At 36.2% G+C, this 15759-nt stretch overlaps 2 protein-coding genes and 2 pseudogenes across 2 annotated transcripts; 3 read left to right on the plus strand and 1 right to left on the minus strand.

Moving 5' to 3' along the window:
• Positions 1-431: 431 nt before the first annotated feature.
• On the plus strand, positions 432-4716 carry LOC120158344 (peptidyl-prolyl cis-trans isomerase CYP21-3, mitochondrial-like). The gene is made up of 8 exons (XM_039169212.1): positions 432-598; positions 1185-1368; positions 1592-1631; positions 1926-1976; positions 2485-2570; positions 3252-3389; positions 3522-3672; positions 4230-4716. Exons 2-8 carry the CDS (start codon positions 1217-1219, stop codon positions 4314-4316), a joined length of 705 nt encoding a protein of 234 aa, XP_039025143.1. The 5' UTR covers positions 432-598; positions 1185-1216; the 3' UTR covers positions 4317-4716.
• Positions 4616-6824, plus strand: LOC120158435 (annotated as a pseudogene).
• A 3426-nt stretch (positions 6825-10250) lies between these two features.
• Positions 10251-13586, plus strand: LOC120158388 (ATP-dependent Clp protease proteolytic subunit 5, chloroplastic-like). The gene is made up of 10 exons (XM_039169244.1): positions 10251-10296; positions 10331-10485; positions 10741-10860; positions 10964-11078; positions 11167-11256; positions 11387-11432; positions 11552-11624; positions 12816-12850; positions 12953-13041; positions 13289-13586. The coding sequence occupies exons 2-10, from the start codon at positions 10358-10360 to the stop codon at positions 13496-13498; spliced, it is 906 nt and encodes a 301-aa protein (XP_039025175.1). The 5' UTR covers positions 10251-10296; positions 10331-10357; the 3' UTR covers positions 13499-13586.
• Positions 13587-13857: 271 nt separating this feature from the next.
• Positions 13858-14989, minus strand: LOC120158389 (annotated as a pseudogene).
• Positions 14990-15759: the final 770 nt, after the last annotated feature.

Here is a 15759-nt window from a genome sequence, read left to right on the forward strand (position 1 = left end):
AATTAAACACTTCAAAACAAATAACAGTTAAATTAAAAAAAAATATTATTTTGGTTATCAATATAATAAGAGTTAGCGTCTCTATGATTAATTTGCAATTAATCAATAATATAATTGATCAAAATATAATAATTGAAAGTTAAGTTAAAAATTAAAATCTACTTAGAAAAAGGGGTACCATCACTGTAATTTAACCTTGTTAAATTTATACAAAGTAGCAGACGTGAATGAAAACAAGTTGCATTGAGTTGGCATGTGGGGTGATTTGGGTTTGTTTTACAGGTCCAGTCGTCTTTTATTGATTTGGGTTTGTTTTACAGGTCCAGTCGTCTTTTATTTGATTTGGGTTTGTTTTACAGGTCCAGTCGTCTTTTATTGATTTGGGTATGATTAGATCTCATTGAAAGAGTTCTAATAAGTGGGTAGAAAATTTCTAAATTGAAATTAGAATACTGGAAGAATCGTAAAACGTTTTAGCTGGATCTTCCCTGTGCTCACGAAGGTTATCAACTCCAAAGACCAGAAAAAAAGTAACAAAAACTACCATTTTCTTTTCGGATTCTTACTCTTTGGCGACTGGACTAACGCTCAATCACAGGTATTTCCTCTCCCTCTCTCCCTCTCTCTCGATTGATTTGAAGTTAACCGATTTGGACTTTGATGGTTTCATAACTGTTTTCCACCAATTTCTGCTTTTTACGCTCGCTTTTCTGGGGTTTTTATTCCCAACTGGGTGAAAAATTCAAGTTTTCATTTGTTTCAATTTACATCTCTCATATCTTACGATGTTCAATTTCCGCCTTGGGTCTTGATACTGTAAACTTTGGAAATTTCTTGCAGCGTTGGTCTATTTTTGCTTGTCTGGAATTTATGCTTAACAATTGGGCACTTCTTAGATCCGTTGTTCCGAATCTGCCAAGTATATTGTTATAAATTATAATCTATGTTGCGCGGACTACATGACGAGTGTCACGAGTATACTTAATTTGTTCTTAGCCTTTTTATATATTTGAGATATCATGTCTTACACTCATATTAAAATATGTGGATTTTCGCATGCTCAATAAAATATTTTTCTGTACATATCTTAAACTTAGAAAAATCATGGTTTTTTTACTGCTTCATAGCTAGTGATGGGTTTATTGGCTCCAGGATTTGACATGAGTTTTTGTTTCTAAATTCAGGGTTTTATTGTTGGAACTGAAGTCTTAAGGTGATGGCGAGGATCAAACCGCAAGCTCTGCTACAACAAAGCAAAAGGAAGAAAGGGCCATCTCGAATAAGTCTTACAACAATTATAATGTCGACTTTGATTGTTATTTTGATTGTGTTTTTTGTCTATGCCTCGTACAGACATTGGACTCAAAGGTTTGTTCAATTGTGTCTTTGGCTGTGGGATTTAGTGCTGCAATGCTTTTAAACTTTTATTTTGTGCATGCTTTGTTGATTCATGTGATTTACTGCATGATTTGCTGATCGTAGAGCAGTACATTTAGAAATGAAATTGCTTGTAGAAAAATAGATTATGGCTTTGGTCTGTGATTTTTTACGTATTTATTAGTAAAATTTGACCTACTTTTCTTTTATTTAGGTCGAGAATTCATATAGAGAACAAGAAATCAGTTATCGAGGTACTTTATTTGAGAATCTTACTTATTCATTTTAAAACGGCTTTAATGATCCTCGTGGTCTCATATTTTATTTTCTAAGTCTTTGTTTCGTCGATAACGATAGCACTCTCAACTCTGTGCCCAGTATCGATATACCATCCTTTCAGGACATATGAAGGCAACTTTTTTCTGTTCTTGTGTGCACATGTATCCTTAGTTTATGAGGCATTCCATAATAAAGCATTTTACCTGTTTGTTATTATTGTTTTTAATTTTATAGCCTCTCTTATGACCGTGACCACTTGTATCTGGTAGGGGGACAACTCTTTCATGGATTCCAAGAAATCTGATCTCCCAGGATATGCCGTAAGTTCCTTTACTTGCTAAGCTCTTCCCTAATTAGTATACTGTGTCTGTGTGAACAATGTTTACTTTTTTGTAATTCTGGCCTGGAATGTGCTTTGCCTGATTCTGAGAAACAATATTGGCCCTAGATGATTAACTTATAGTATGGTTTTATATCCAATGAAAACATTTTTTGTCTATTTAACCAGCTTTCTGCTAGTAAGTTTTTCTTCACCTTGCAGGCATTAGTCTTACATACGTGACTTCATCAGAAGACATTGCAAAGTAAACTCTTTTATCATTTTCTTGGTTGCATCACCTATTAAGAAAACATATTTCATTAGCACCTCTCAATAAGGCATCTTGATATGGTATTCCTTTGTGTTTTTTCAATTGTATCTTCATTTGGTAATGAAGGAAATTTAGCTGATATGTTCATTTAATACTTTGTTAGTATTTAATTGAATACTTATTTCAAAATAAGTCCTATCCATCAACTTAACTCTGTTTTCCCCCTTCTTATGGTTAGATTTTAGATACCTCTAAAGGCTCTATAACAGTGGAGCTCTTCAAGGACAGTTCTCCTGAAGTTGTTGATCAATTCCTTGATTTATGGTCAGTACTGGAATCAGTGTTATTTTTACTTGAAACGATGTATTTTCTTTATCTATAACTATCATAAAATTCTGTGTGATCAATATTTGAACAAGAAAACATGTTGTAGTTAGAGCTGAACAGTTTCTGCTTTGAAAGAATCAGGAATAGTTTCGAATTAGTTTTTCTAAATAAAATTTTAGTTTCATTGCTGAATTTCCATCTGTGTGTTGATTTTGTTGGTTGAGCATTATGCATCATCTATCTATCAACAAGGCATGGAATTTATCACTATAGTTTAATTCTTAAGAGTCATGCTCAGAGTTTGGTCTAAATTGGCAAATTTGTTTGACGGAATCGATGAGGGCACCATTTAGTTTAGGTTCAGTGGTAAATCAAGTTCAGCCACATTTTTGTTGTCTTAATCTGCCATTATTGGTAATAAAGCAGATCAATTTCTTTTGTTCTTTCAAGTAGTTGGTGTAGTTGGGATGAGCAAAATGCATGGTTTATTTAATCATGGAATAGGCAGGCTGGCTATTACCTCTAGGAAGCGCAGTGCCAGAATGTCTTTTCTTTTTATTTTAAAAAATATTTTCCCTTTCCTCCTGCTGAACATGGTGCACGTAGAATTTCATTAATTGGTGCAAAGGAAAACTTGTGTCCTCTCATCCTCCTTATCGTGAATTCAATGATATGCAGTCAGAGAGGACGCTTCAATGGAATGCTTTTTCGCCTTGTGATAAAGCACTATGTGATTCAGGCCAGTGATAGTGATAAGTTAGGAGCTGTAGAGGGCTGGACTTTGAAAGGAAAGCAATACAACCAACTCGATACAAGGTTAGTGTACATTGGTTAAACTCAATCACTCTTATCGTCCTCTCCTTTTTACTTCATTGATTTACCATCCCGACGAAGGCTAGGCACTACATGCTTTTTGTTGTAACTTACATTCTCTGATGATCAAACCAGTTTGAAGCATGAAGCATTCATGCTTGGAACATCTAAGGCAAAGCATGAGGATAAAGAATTTGAGCTTTTCATTACAACTGCACCAATCCCTGATCTAAATGAGAAACTTATCGTCTTCGGGAAAGTCACTAAGGGAGAAGACATTGTTCAGGTAACAAACAAGCTTTTGTTTATATCCGTTGAAGTGTTTATGCTTACCCTTTTTCCCAGTGTTGTCAAGGCATGCGTCTAGGGGGGGGGGGAAGGCTGCCTGATTGAATTTGTCTTTAATTTCTTTTATTTTTCACTTTTTTTTCTTTCATTTGATATATCTTTACTAGTAAGAAAAGGATAATATCAACCTCGTTACATTGTAATTTTTAAGCATTTGACGACAAACACTGACCATAGAGAAATCATTCACATACTGACCAATAAAAAAATTGCATGTTTTGTAGATAAACTACAGTCTAGACTCCCTTTAGAGTGTATTGTATATCTTAACCTTCATATCTATATATACTATATGAAAACTCGCACATATACATATTGCGCCTAATTCCTGAGGCAATGTAAGAGTTTATGCGCCTAGAGTGTCTTGTGCCCTTGACAACATTGTTTTCTTTTTCTTTTTACCGTTACTCTTGGTTGGACACATCTAAAATGTTCCCACTATCCTATCTTTCATGTCGTTATCGGTTAAAGTCGAATGTGTTTTGTTTTACCCAGGAAATTGAAGAGGTGGACACAGATGAGCTTTATCGACCTAAATCTTCGATAGAGATCCGCAGTGTGACTCTGAAACAAAGCATCTAAAATCAAACATAAGGAAATAAATATTCCACTCTGTATGTTCTGTTGTCCAAACAAAGTTTCAGCAGCAGCGTTAACATGGTTCAGAAGAAAGTGTGGTGCATTCCTTTTTTGAGCTTCAGATTTATCGGTCCCGCTCGTGGTATTTACTCGAACTCAAGGTCTGTAGGTCAACCACCTTGTTATTGTTTGGTTCGACTTTTGGCTATCCTTTTTTTTTTGCCCCAACTAGCCTCAAGCATTTTCCTTTTTGTTTTTTGTTTTTGGAGGGTATCTGCTTCCGTGTCTATTTTGCTATGGTAATGGACACTGTACTTTTGTAATTTAAGTATAATAAAATTGGATGAGATGTAATTTACATGTCCAACTCCAATAGAGAAGTTGAGAAAGGTGCTTGTAATTTTGAGAACTCTCTTACAAGTGTTTTCCAAATATAAAATTTTCTAATTTTCGTACAATTTAATTATTTTTTTTTATATTTTTTATTGTTAATATATTTACATCTTTTGAAATTTTATTAGTTTACTTCGTAATATAAAATCTTATATATATATATATATATTATTAACCACAAACATAATATTTTAAACTAAACGGGAATATGTGATTAAAAAAATTATCTCTATATTTTTGGCGAACCAAACATAAGATTAATATCTAAAAACAAAATTAATGAGGTATTACATGCTTTTTCTAATGCCCTATTGTGACGCTGCGTTTCTATCTCCAAATTGAAAGATAAAACGCCTAGATCTCACAAAACGGGAAAAATAAAATAAAACACCTAGATGAAAATGAAGCCTCTGGCTCTCACTCCAAATCTTTGTTGCAAAACAGAAGATTTTGCCCTGCCTTTTGCTCCTCAGTCTCATCCGAAACGGTGGGTTTTGATTCATCTATTATTACTATACTTGCCGCTTGCCTCATTAATCTATTCTGAAAATTGAAACCTTTGATTCCATGCTAGTAGTATTTGTTTCTTCAGATAGAAACTCAAGGTTCAAAGCTCGAGCATAAGACAGGAATCTTGGACGATTTTTTCCCGAATTCGTTTCGTAACAAATTGGTAAAGGTAAGTTCGGACTAAATATTTGCAGGAAGTATTTCAGCCACTCAATTTTTGTTAAGAAAAACTTGATGGGTTTTTGTTTCAAGGGCTATTACAGGAAGTTGGATGGGATTCGGAGAAGCCTGGATATGATGGACTCATTGAATTGGCCGAAGCTCTTCTGATGAACAGCTGAAGCAATTCTGACACCAAAGATTCTGCGGTGTTCCGATATAAACCCTTTCATCTCTCTGTTTTCTTCTTTAATATTGTTTAGTTTTATATTAGTGTGATCGTTGTTGTTGTCTTGGACATGACAGGTTCGAATATTGAAGTCACTGTTTCCGCCATTTTTGTTAGAGCTTTACATAATCCTTATAGATCCCATAGATGGAGGGAAGGTCGCTGCAATGATGGTTGGTGAGTTGAATCTTCATAAGATGTGGTTTTCATGGCTGTGACTTTTTTCCCTCCTTTCATTATGTTTTTGTTAAGCAAGGGTGACTGTGTTCGCTTTTCAATGGCTGATGGGCGTATGCTAGGTGAATTCTCTGGATCTTCATGGTGGGACCTCTTGCAATAGCGGGGTAAAATTTGATTCAAGTTTAAGATGACAATTATCAGCAGAATAAGATTCATTTTTTATGGATGGAATGCTTCAATTTCTTGTAGGTTTTTGTAGAGAGATGCAGGTACTTGGAGGAGAGTAAGTGTGTTGGGGTTTGTATTAATACTTGTAAGCTTCCGACACTGGTTAGTAGTTATATGCCGGAAGTTGTTTAGCGTACCTGCAATTTCAAGGAGGCTTTAGTTTAAGAGTTATTGCAGAGTTTCTTCAAGGATTACATGGGGGTTCCTTTGGTGTTGGAGCCCAACTTCAGTGATTATAGCTGTCAGGTAAGATTTGTTTTTGGCGAAAACAGGGCTAACCAACCAACATGTAATTTGAACCATTCAGTTTCATTGGTTTACCATTAGCAAGTATCCTTTCTGCGGAAGAACTAGAAGCAGAACTAGCTAACTGCAAAAAGGAAATCTAATGATGCACTGTTATATCTTTGTTATCACAGCCTGTGGTCTTACCAGTCACCAATTGCCTGTACTAAGTTGTATTGACTTTGTTATTACAGTTCAAATTTGGGGTCAACCCGCCATTGCCGGAGAACGATGACACCCTAAAACAGCCCTGCCTGGATGTATGCCCAATTGCAAATAAACGGAGGGATATTCAGAAGAACGTGGATGTGATGAAATGTCCGAAGGCCTAGCATCATGATTCAGGTTTCACACCAACTTTTTGATGCCGTCACGCACTCAATGTATGTACGAATTGCTGATGCATGTAAAAAGGTATCATTACATTACATTTCTTCTGTTTTTGCAATCTACTGAGCTTGTTAACCTTGCGGTTTAGACGAACAATATACACGAAACAAGAGTCATAATTTTATACCAGGATTTCTCTATAGCTTTATTGGTCTACAACTGACTACGGTTCTCTCTCCCGTGATCGCATTCAAAATAATGCCCACAAGCATCGCCGGTTGCGCTATACCTTTAAAATTGAAGCAAGATGAATTAAGCATTTTGCAGCCCTTTCAGCTGATAACAATCTCAAGCCTACGAGACAACTTACACAACAACCTAATTTCTTCCCAACATTTCCAAGCTTAAATTTGATCAAATCATGAACCACAACTCGTAAGGTGTACCTTGCAACACCCTCCAATGCCTAGGATATAAAACACTTCATAACTTAGGGCAACCTTTAAGAAAGAAAAAGATCATTCCCTTCCAAAGCTATATGTACTTATTGATTCCATTAAAGCACATGTTAGATCCACCAATCCCTTAATCTTCCTTTTCTTATTGATTCCATTGCTTCTTGTTTGCCACGTACGTAGTGTCATGGAATGGTTTTGATTGTTTACTGCAGTGAATGATACGGTTTTGGACCTATTTTTGCGGATGTTTACACTGCTTTAAAAGTTATTATTGACTCTATCAACAAACTAAGATACTCCTCAAATAAAAACACGTGAAGATGGAAAGATAGTGTACAAATAATCATGCAGAAACAGTAAATTATAGATGCATATACTGGGTTAGGATCTAGTTACATAGTATAAAACATTTTTAGTTTTACATATAGGACCGTTAGATGAGTAGAAATGAAATAAACGGCTAATATTAAATGTAGAAACTAGGAAATGAAAAAATATTCACCGATCAAACCTTGAACTTGTGTAAAACTAAGAAAGTGTTGCATTATGTAAGTGGATTTTAACCCTCTATATATAAATAAACTGAACATTATGCAAAGAAAAAAAAATGCAGAAAGATACTAAGCATGATTCATAGATGTACAAAGGCTAACTGTCCCATCCAGAGGGCCTCCGTCTTTCTCTAGGCCTATCTCTTGAACTGCAAGAGCAGAGCCAAGAATGGGCTTAATTGAGCACAGAAGTCATGGTAATTTTTTCCCCAAAAATAAAGAATAAAAGAGGCATTGAAGATAGCTAGCATAAGAGATTAGCAGAGAAAAGGGACGTCTCTGAGTTCCTTTGTTCAGTGTTTTGTGAAGTATTCAATACTGATGACGGAGCTGTGCTGAATGAATTTGCCATGGGAGACCTATTTAAGTCTCCACCATATACAAATTCAGTCAAAGTTGGTCTCCTGACGCCTCGAGCTGTTACCGGAGCGATAGTTTGATGAGGCAACAGCCAAGTTACTCCTAAATTGTGCCATCATGCCAGTTTACATAGAATTTACGACCTGATGCCTCGACACACAATTGTTTGAACTCGAAATTAGTCCTCTAAGGAAAATAATATTCCTTTTTTATTAAATAATTTGATGGATTCATCAACGAGATAGACTTGATTCATACGACAAGGTAAGGTATTACATCCTTTTTCTGCTGCCATGTTAATTTTTAGACCTGTATCCATCTCCAAATTAAAAGTTAAAAAGCCAAGATAAACACATAAAACGGAAAAAATAAAATAACAAGGGAAGTGGAGTTAGATGAAAATGCAGCTCTTCATGCTCCCCAAACACTGCTCACTCCATCTCCCCACACCAAATCCTTGCTGCAAAGCCCAAGCTCTTTCCCTGTCTTTTGCTCCCCAGCCTCATCCGAAACGGTGAGTTTTGATTCATCCGTTACTACTATACTCAAATCTATTCTCAAAATTCAAACCTTTGATTCAGTACTAGTAGTATTTGTTTCTTAAGATAGGGATTTAAGGATAAAAGCTCCAGTATAAAAAAAGGAATCTTGGACGATTTTTTCCTGAATTCCTTTCGTAACAAATTGGTAAAGGTAAGATCGGACTAAATATTTGCAGGAATTATTCAGTTAAGGGTGAGTATTTGATGAGTTGAGTAAAAAAAAATTGAATTATGGTACACTTTATGAATCAAATTTAATTTGAATTTCTTTTAGTCGAATCGAGTTTTTATATAAATTTAATTATAATTATTTATAGTATTGTGGTATGCGTTGATTCTAATTTTGATAATTTTCTCTAATCTTCATATTCACTTGAGTTTATAAAATAAGAATTAAAGTTATATAGGTATTTTATAGTGTTAAAGGAACATATGGTTCAAATTTGATTAAAAACGAAAGAAATAAAGAAATCATAAGAAGTTGAGCCATTAAATTAAAAAAATAAAATTTATTATCAAATAGAGAAATTGAAAATGCTCATGTATTTTATGATGATTTAAGATCATGTAGTTTAAATTTGATAAAAATGGATTTAAAATAAGGATTAATTGAAGAAATAAAAAAAAATTATGGACTAAATTATAAAATTGTTAAAATACTTAATAATTTTTAAATTTTTTAAGTGGCTCTAGATTTTCAAATTTTAATCGGAACTCAAAAATCTATTCGATAATTGAGTTAACTCGAATAATTCGATTCAAATAATTTAAAATTGAGAAGAAAAAAAAAAGAGTTTTTGAGACGTATTTTAATCGCTCCTAATTTCAACCACTCAACTTTTGTAAAGAAAAACTTGGGTTTTTGTTTCAAGGGGTATTACAGGAAGTTGGATGGGATTCGGAGAAGCCTGGATACGATGGACTCATCGAATTGGCCAAAGCTCTTATGAAGAACAGCAGAACCAATTCTGCCACCAGAGATGCTGCGGTGTTCCAATATAAACCCTTTCATCTCTTTTTTTTTCTTTAGTTTTATATTAGTTTGGTCGTAATTGCTGTTTTGGACACGACAGGTTCGAATACGTAAGTCAATGTTTCCGCCATTTTTGTTAGAGCTTTACAAAATCCTTATAGCTCCCATAGATGGAGGGAAGGTCGCTGCAATGATCGTTGGTTAGTTGAATCTTCATAACATGCTCTTAAATGGCACTTGATATATTAGATACGTGGTTAACTTACATGGCCGTGCCACCTCTTTTTTCCCCCACTGTGTTTTTGTTAAGCGAGGGTGCTTGTGTGCACTTGTCAATGGCTGATGGGAGTATGCAAAGTTAATTATGTGGATTTTCCTGATGGGACCTCTTGCAATAGCGGGTTAAAATTCGATTCAAGAATAAGATGAGAATTATGAGCAGAATGAGATTCGTATTTTCATGAATGGGTCTGCTTGCAGGTTTTTGTAGAGAGATGCAGGTACTTGGAGGAGAGTCAGTGTGCAGGGGTAAAACTGTCACGGTATTAATATAATAATTTATCATATTAACGTGATAAACTCCTGAAAGATAACAGAGAAACGATGTAACATCTGCTTCAGGGCGGTAACCCATTCGCAAATGCAATACAAATTGGGGTGAAAGTGGAGGGTTTGTTGTTTCTGGATAAAAGATAACGAGGAAGTCGCTGTTTAACTAAAAAGCTAAAAACTAGTTTCTTGTTCCACTACACTTGTACAGAGAGCTACACGCTACCCTTATCGTTCCCGACTCATACCTCGCCATTTCCAAGGCCACCCTTACTCCAATTACAAAGGAACCCAGAAATGGCACACGCCTGCATTTCGACATCGGCATCGTCTCTTCGGTTGATTTCCACGGGCTTCTCTTCAAACTCCAGCTCCAATCTTGACTCTCATAAGTTATCTCTTCCTTTCCTTCCACTTCGTCCCAGGTATTTTATCTTCTTCTTTCTCTTATCCAAACTAGGTAAATTTAATAGAATCCCAAAGTTCGAGTCTTATTTTTTTTTAAAAAAAAAAACTAAACGTTTAGTTCGACGTTATAGGAAAATGTAATAGATTTACTCTTCTTCCAACCTTAATTAAAACCCATGTTTTGTTTTAATGCTTGTTTCTTTAGGATGGGTGCAAGATGGATTTTTAATCTTTGTTTTTTTCTTTTTTACTTTTCACCTAATTGGTTAAAGGAAACTGAAGAAGCTAATTGGTAATCGAAATAATGTGAGGAGCCCGCAGGCAAAAGCTGTTTACACAGGAGAGTTTTGGGCTCCAGAGGCAAGCTCTCGTCAGGGAATTTGGTCAATAAGGTAGAAGAAACTCGTATGAAAAATACAACCTTATTCTAACTTTTTCTCTTTTAATAATGTTTGTTGATAACAGATTAGATTTGTTATATTGAGATATATGCAGGGATGATTTGCAAGTCTCATCATCACCTTACTTCCCTGCATATGCACAAGGGCAGGGCCCTCCTCCAATGGTGCAAGAGCGATTTCAGAGTGTTATTACCCAGCTTTTCCAATATGTACGAATTTGGTTTGGTCGTTTTTCAGCTTCATGAGACTTGGTTTTCTCTCCTATCAGTTTATTATATTGGCTTATTTGATTGTTAGAGAATAATTCGCTGCGGTGGAGCTGTTGATGACATGGCAAACATTATTGTAGCTCGGCTTCTCTATCTTGATGCTGTTGATCCTGAGAAGGTCTAGTTGATTGCATGCTTTCTCTCTCTCATTTGCTCACACTTAGATTGGTTTCATTCATGAAATAAGGAGGCTTGAATTCTAGTTATGAATGGTATTTAATACTTGTGCATTTTTTTATCGTCAACAGGACATTGTCATGTATGTCAATTCCCCTGGAGGGTCAGTTACAGCTGTTAATGTACCTATCATATGAGAATAATGTATTTGTGATCTCACTGGTGTGTTTCAAATAGCGAGCAACATACAATTTTCTATTATTTATTTTTGACTTGCTTGATTTGAGTTCTCATAGGTATGGCTGTATTTGACACTATGAGGCATATCCGACCTGATGTCTCGACTGTGTGTGTTGGACTTGCTGCTAGGTATAAATTCAATGATGCAGCCATTTATGTTTCTTATGCAATTATTTTCACTTCAGTACGGAACATTAGGAAATGATATTCATTGATCTTAACTTTGTAACTTAAATCATGTTGTCTGGTTCATTCTAACAGATATTTGATCCTTGCTTAGAATATTTCTTAATATGTATAATATATATGGCCAAACTGTTTGTAATTCTTCAATTTGTTTGAGATAGAAGAAGCATTGTGACAGATATGGGTTTATTTGTCATATCTCCCATGGTTGGCTAAGCCTTGTATTTCAAAGCCAAATTCAGTTTGCTCCCCACTTTTGGCAAAAAGGTTATGCATGGTTGTCTGGTTTCCCAATTGCCAGGATGTTGTAGGCTAAGGCCTAATTCTGACATGTACAGCTTCATTTTGCTACATGACTCACTCTCGGTTTTGATTATATATCATAATGCATGATAACATATTTTATGGGCAGTGGGTAGTGAGGCGGAAACTGGTTGTTTGGCATAAGATGGGTAAAGTGAAAAGCAATAGCCCTCAGTTTAGGGATGGGCATGGGACCCGACCCGATCGGGTCGGATTTTTTTATAAAAAATTCGGTTTTGGGTCGGGTCAGGTTTAGTTTTTTTAAAATGTGATGTTCAGGTCGGGTTCGGGTTTAGGGTGAAAAATACCCGACCCGACCCGACCCTAAAAAATATATATAATTTTACCTTATATATTTAGGAATAATTACAATAATATCCATCTATATATTATTTTTTTCAATTAAGTCACTGTTTTTATTGAATAAAAATAATTTTTTTTATTATTTCGGGTCGGGTTTTTAAGTTATATATCGGGTCGGGTGAAAACTTGTTTTACTTGGGTCGGGTCGGGTATTGGGTGGAGGACCCTTTGTTCTCGGGTCGGGTGGACCAAAAACCCGACCCATGCCCATCCCTACCTCAGTTGAGGGTGTTAATGATGGGTGAAGGAATTGGAGGATAGGGTGGTTCTGAACTGAGTACCTTTTAGCAGAAAACCCTACCTTGTTAGAAAAATTCGAAAGGATTGCAACTTTTAGATTGCTCTTCTAGTGTTTTTACCTCTGCATTCTGGATGCAATTCTTTGCTATTACTAACGGGATATATTTTGCATGTGGATGCGATTCTTTGCTATTACTAACTGGATATATTTTGTTCTTAAATGAGCAGTATGGGAGCTTTTCTGCTTAGCGCTGGATCCAAAGGTATACAATGCTCGTGATTTATACATTCATCGCTCTGTTATTCGGAATAGTTCCCCCCGTCTACAAGGTGTACTTTACCCTTTGTTTTCTTGACACCTCCAGGAAAACGATACAGTTTACCTAATTCAAGGATAATGATACATAAACCTCTTGGTGGAGCTCAAGGAGGTCAAACTGATATCGATATCCAGGCATGTGTTTCTTTTGGCAAACCTCATGTTGTTTAAACTTTGTTAGTAAAGAGGAACCTTTTTTTTGCGTGTTTGGTGTTTTTTTTTTTGTGGGGGGAGGGGATAGAAAAGTTTAAATAGTGCAGCATGGGAAACCTTCATGGCCAAATATCAACAGTTGTGACTTCTTTAAGAAAACTGTCTAGTATTAGCTTCAACTTCGTTCGGTTGTTGTACAGTACCCTGACTGATACGCATGATTTCTCAGGCAAATGAAATGCTGCATCATAAGGCAAATATATACGGGTATCTGGCTTACCACACCGGTCAAAGTTTGGAGAAGATCAATCAGGATACTGACCGTGATTTCTTCATGAGTGCAAAAGAAGCAAAGGAATATGGATTTATTGATGGTGTTATCATGAATCCTTTGAAAGCACTTCAATCACTACCTTCTACGGCTGATGGTAATGAATAGCCGTTGCGTGTAATGTGTGTTTAGGTATTTTTGGTATCAATGTCATGGCTATACTATAGAAACGAAATGATTGTCCACTTAAGTGTCTCATTGAGTATTGAATAATGATGATAATCTGGTAAAAAGAAAAATGGATTTTAAACAGGGAGTATGAATTTTGCCTTTTTGCTGCAAATAAACGTGCTGAAAAGTTTAGTACTATAATTCTTCTGTTTGCCAAAAAAAGAAGAATTTTTATTTTGTTTTTCTTTTGTCGGTGCCCAAGTGATCCAACTTTCTCATTTTCTGAATCCCCGAACGAGAAAAAGAGGGGGTAAGGAAAGGATATGCTAAACTAGAATCAAGCATAATCACTTTCAATATTAACATTTCTATTACATTCTTCTAAGACCGAGAAATACGTAGAGACCAAGATGGGCAACAGAGATTCCTTGGTCGAAAACCTTGCTTCTCATGAAACTTGTGAAAGCTGAAGATATGGGTATAGTTCTTCAAGCTCATCAAAGAAATCGATTTCATCTGATTTTGGCGTCGACGATGTCGCTATATGAGGGCAACACAGTGGCTCCTCATCCAACACAAACCCCAACGAGTCATGGGTTTTCTCTGGATTCCAGGTGAAACAATCTTCTTGGCTACTGGTAACATTTGATGGGGTTTGTAAATAGTGAAAACGTTCTTCACTTGCCTCTTCATCACCGCTAGTTTTGCTGGCCCCGTTTTGTACCTCTGGAGCTTCCGGTACCTTCTCTAGCTTGGGAGTTGGGGGCTTATCGTCGCCACTACGGTTGCTTTGGGGTTCTTCCGGCAACAGTTTTATGTCGGTGGAGTCGAGATCAGGGCCTGGATGGTTATGACTAGACGTATATGTGACGATAAGCATGGAAGCATCTGTTTTGCATCTATCTACTTGCTTTTTGGCCGAACAACCTTTTGAAGTGCTACACCTGTAGTACCCTCTGCTTGTAAGAAACATCAAAAAGTTAAAAAAAGCAGGAGGATTATCAAAACAATGTACACTAAGGGAATGAACATGGGTTGAAGAAAAAGAAGACCTGGGATAAGGAGACCCTTTGATAGGCTTTTGCCCATATTTCCTCCACGACTACAAATCCGAAGGCGGACCTTCGTTCCTTAGCTTCCCACCATTTTCCCCGACCTTCACCGTAACCACAGTCCTTTCCACCACCTTACTGGAAATAAACAAACATTTCTAAACTTGGAAATGTCATTTCAAAACTGTAATAAAAAGATAAAAATAACCTTCTTTTGGATGACTGAGTTTCTGATTCATCTGAAGACAATTTTGGAGAGACAGAACCTTCCATCATCACTTTCTATAGTTGCTGCTGCTAGGTTTTGTAAACCTGCTCTTATGTTATGCCAAAATGATTAAAAGAGACGAGCAGAGCTGTTTGAGAATTTAATGAACTCTAGATAAAAAAACGAGTTAGGCAATACGACATAAAAAAAAACCCAGCAACTTGCTTTCTCCCTTTTTTTTCGCACTAATTTAAATATGCATGAATGAATCAACACTCACCTTTGCAATATAATAAACCACCCGGGCAGATACGCCATATAAATGAGTTAGACATTTCTTGGGAGGGCCCATCCCCAGACAATCAATTTTCCACTTGCAAAGCTGACAATAATCCACGAAATCTTATCCTGATACCAAATTTGTGAATCTCCCCGAACAAAGGAAATTTAGTTTGCTGTAGGATTTGGTGGAAAGAACACAACTTGGATATCCTCATGTTAGTCAAATATTAATAAAGCTGCTGCCTTTTTTTTTAACTATTGAGTTTGGCTAGAATCTCTGCAGAATCTAACTATACACATGGGGCTTCCCCCCCCCCCTCCCTTTTTAGATCATTTGATTTATTGTTGCTACTGGGGGAATAGAGCAGTTGCGTAATTCTAAGGCGGCGCAGCCAAAGTGAGGTATCTAACTGATTGACCAATAACTAACCAAGACAAAGCTGGTTTAATCTAATATTTCATTGTGTGATGGTTTATAGTCTGGATATTTGTTGGCGTCGAAGAGTGGATAAATGTGCTACAACTCCGTTCCTTACATGTTCAGACTCGCAGTATTTCTGAAACTAAATTCATAATCATATTAAGGTCCCCAATCGCCATTGGTTTGAGGTTGAAGAACCAATGAGCGGAAGAGACAAGGATTCTGAGATGAAAATTGGATCCAAAGTGAGTCAGGGAAGGCTTACATGGGCTAATGATGAACCAATGAGCGGATT

The sequence above is a fragment of the Hibiscus syriacus genome, unplaced genomic scaffold, assembly GCF_006381635.1.
Source record: "Hibiscus syriacus cultivar Baekdansim isolate YM2019G1 unplaced genomic scaffold, ASM638163v2 tig00111311_pilon, whole genome shotgun sequence".
Classification (NCBI taxonomy): Eukaryota; Viridiplantae; Streptophyta; class Magnoliopsida; order Malvales; family Malvaceae; genus Hibiscus; species Hibiscus syriacus.

Bases quoted from the DNA above. Each gene is read 5' to 3' on its own strand.
- LOC120158344 (XM_039169212.1), top strand. From the start codon at position 1,217: ATGGCGAGGATCAAACCGCAAGCTCTGCTACAACAAAGCAAAAGGAAG. The intron at 1,369-1,591 runs GTTTGTTCAATT...TCTTTTATTTAG, and splicing joins TACAGACATTGGACTCAAAG to GTCGAGAATTCATATAGAGA. The intron at 3,673-4,229 runs GTAACAAACAAG...TGTTTTACCCAG, and splicing joins AGGGAGAAGACATTGTTCAG to GAAATTGAAGAGGTGGACAC.
- LOC120158388 (XM_039169244.1), top strand. From the start codon at position 10,358: ATGGCACACGCCTGCATTTCGACATCGGCATCGTCTCTTCGGTTGATT. The intron at 10,861-10,963 runs GTAGAAGAAACT...AGATATATGCAG, and splicing joins CAGGGAATTTGGTCAATAAG to GGATGATTTGCAAGTCTCAT. The intron at 11,433-11,551 runs TTAATGTACCTA...GAGTTCTCATAG, and splicing joins TGGAGGGTCAGTTACAGCTG to GTATGGCTGTATTTGACACT.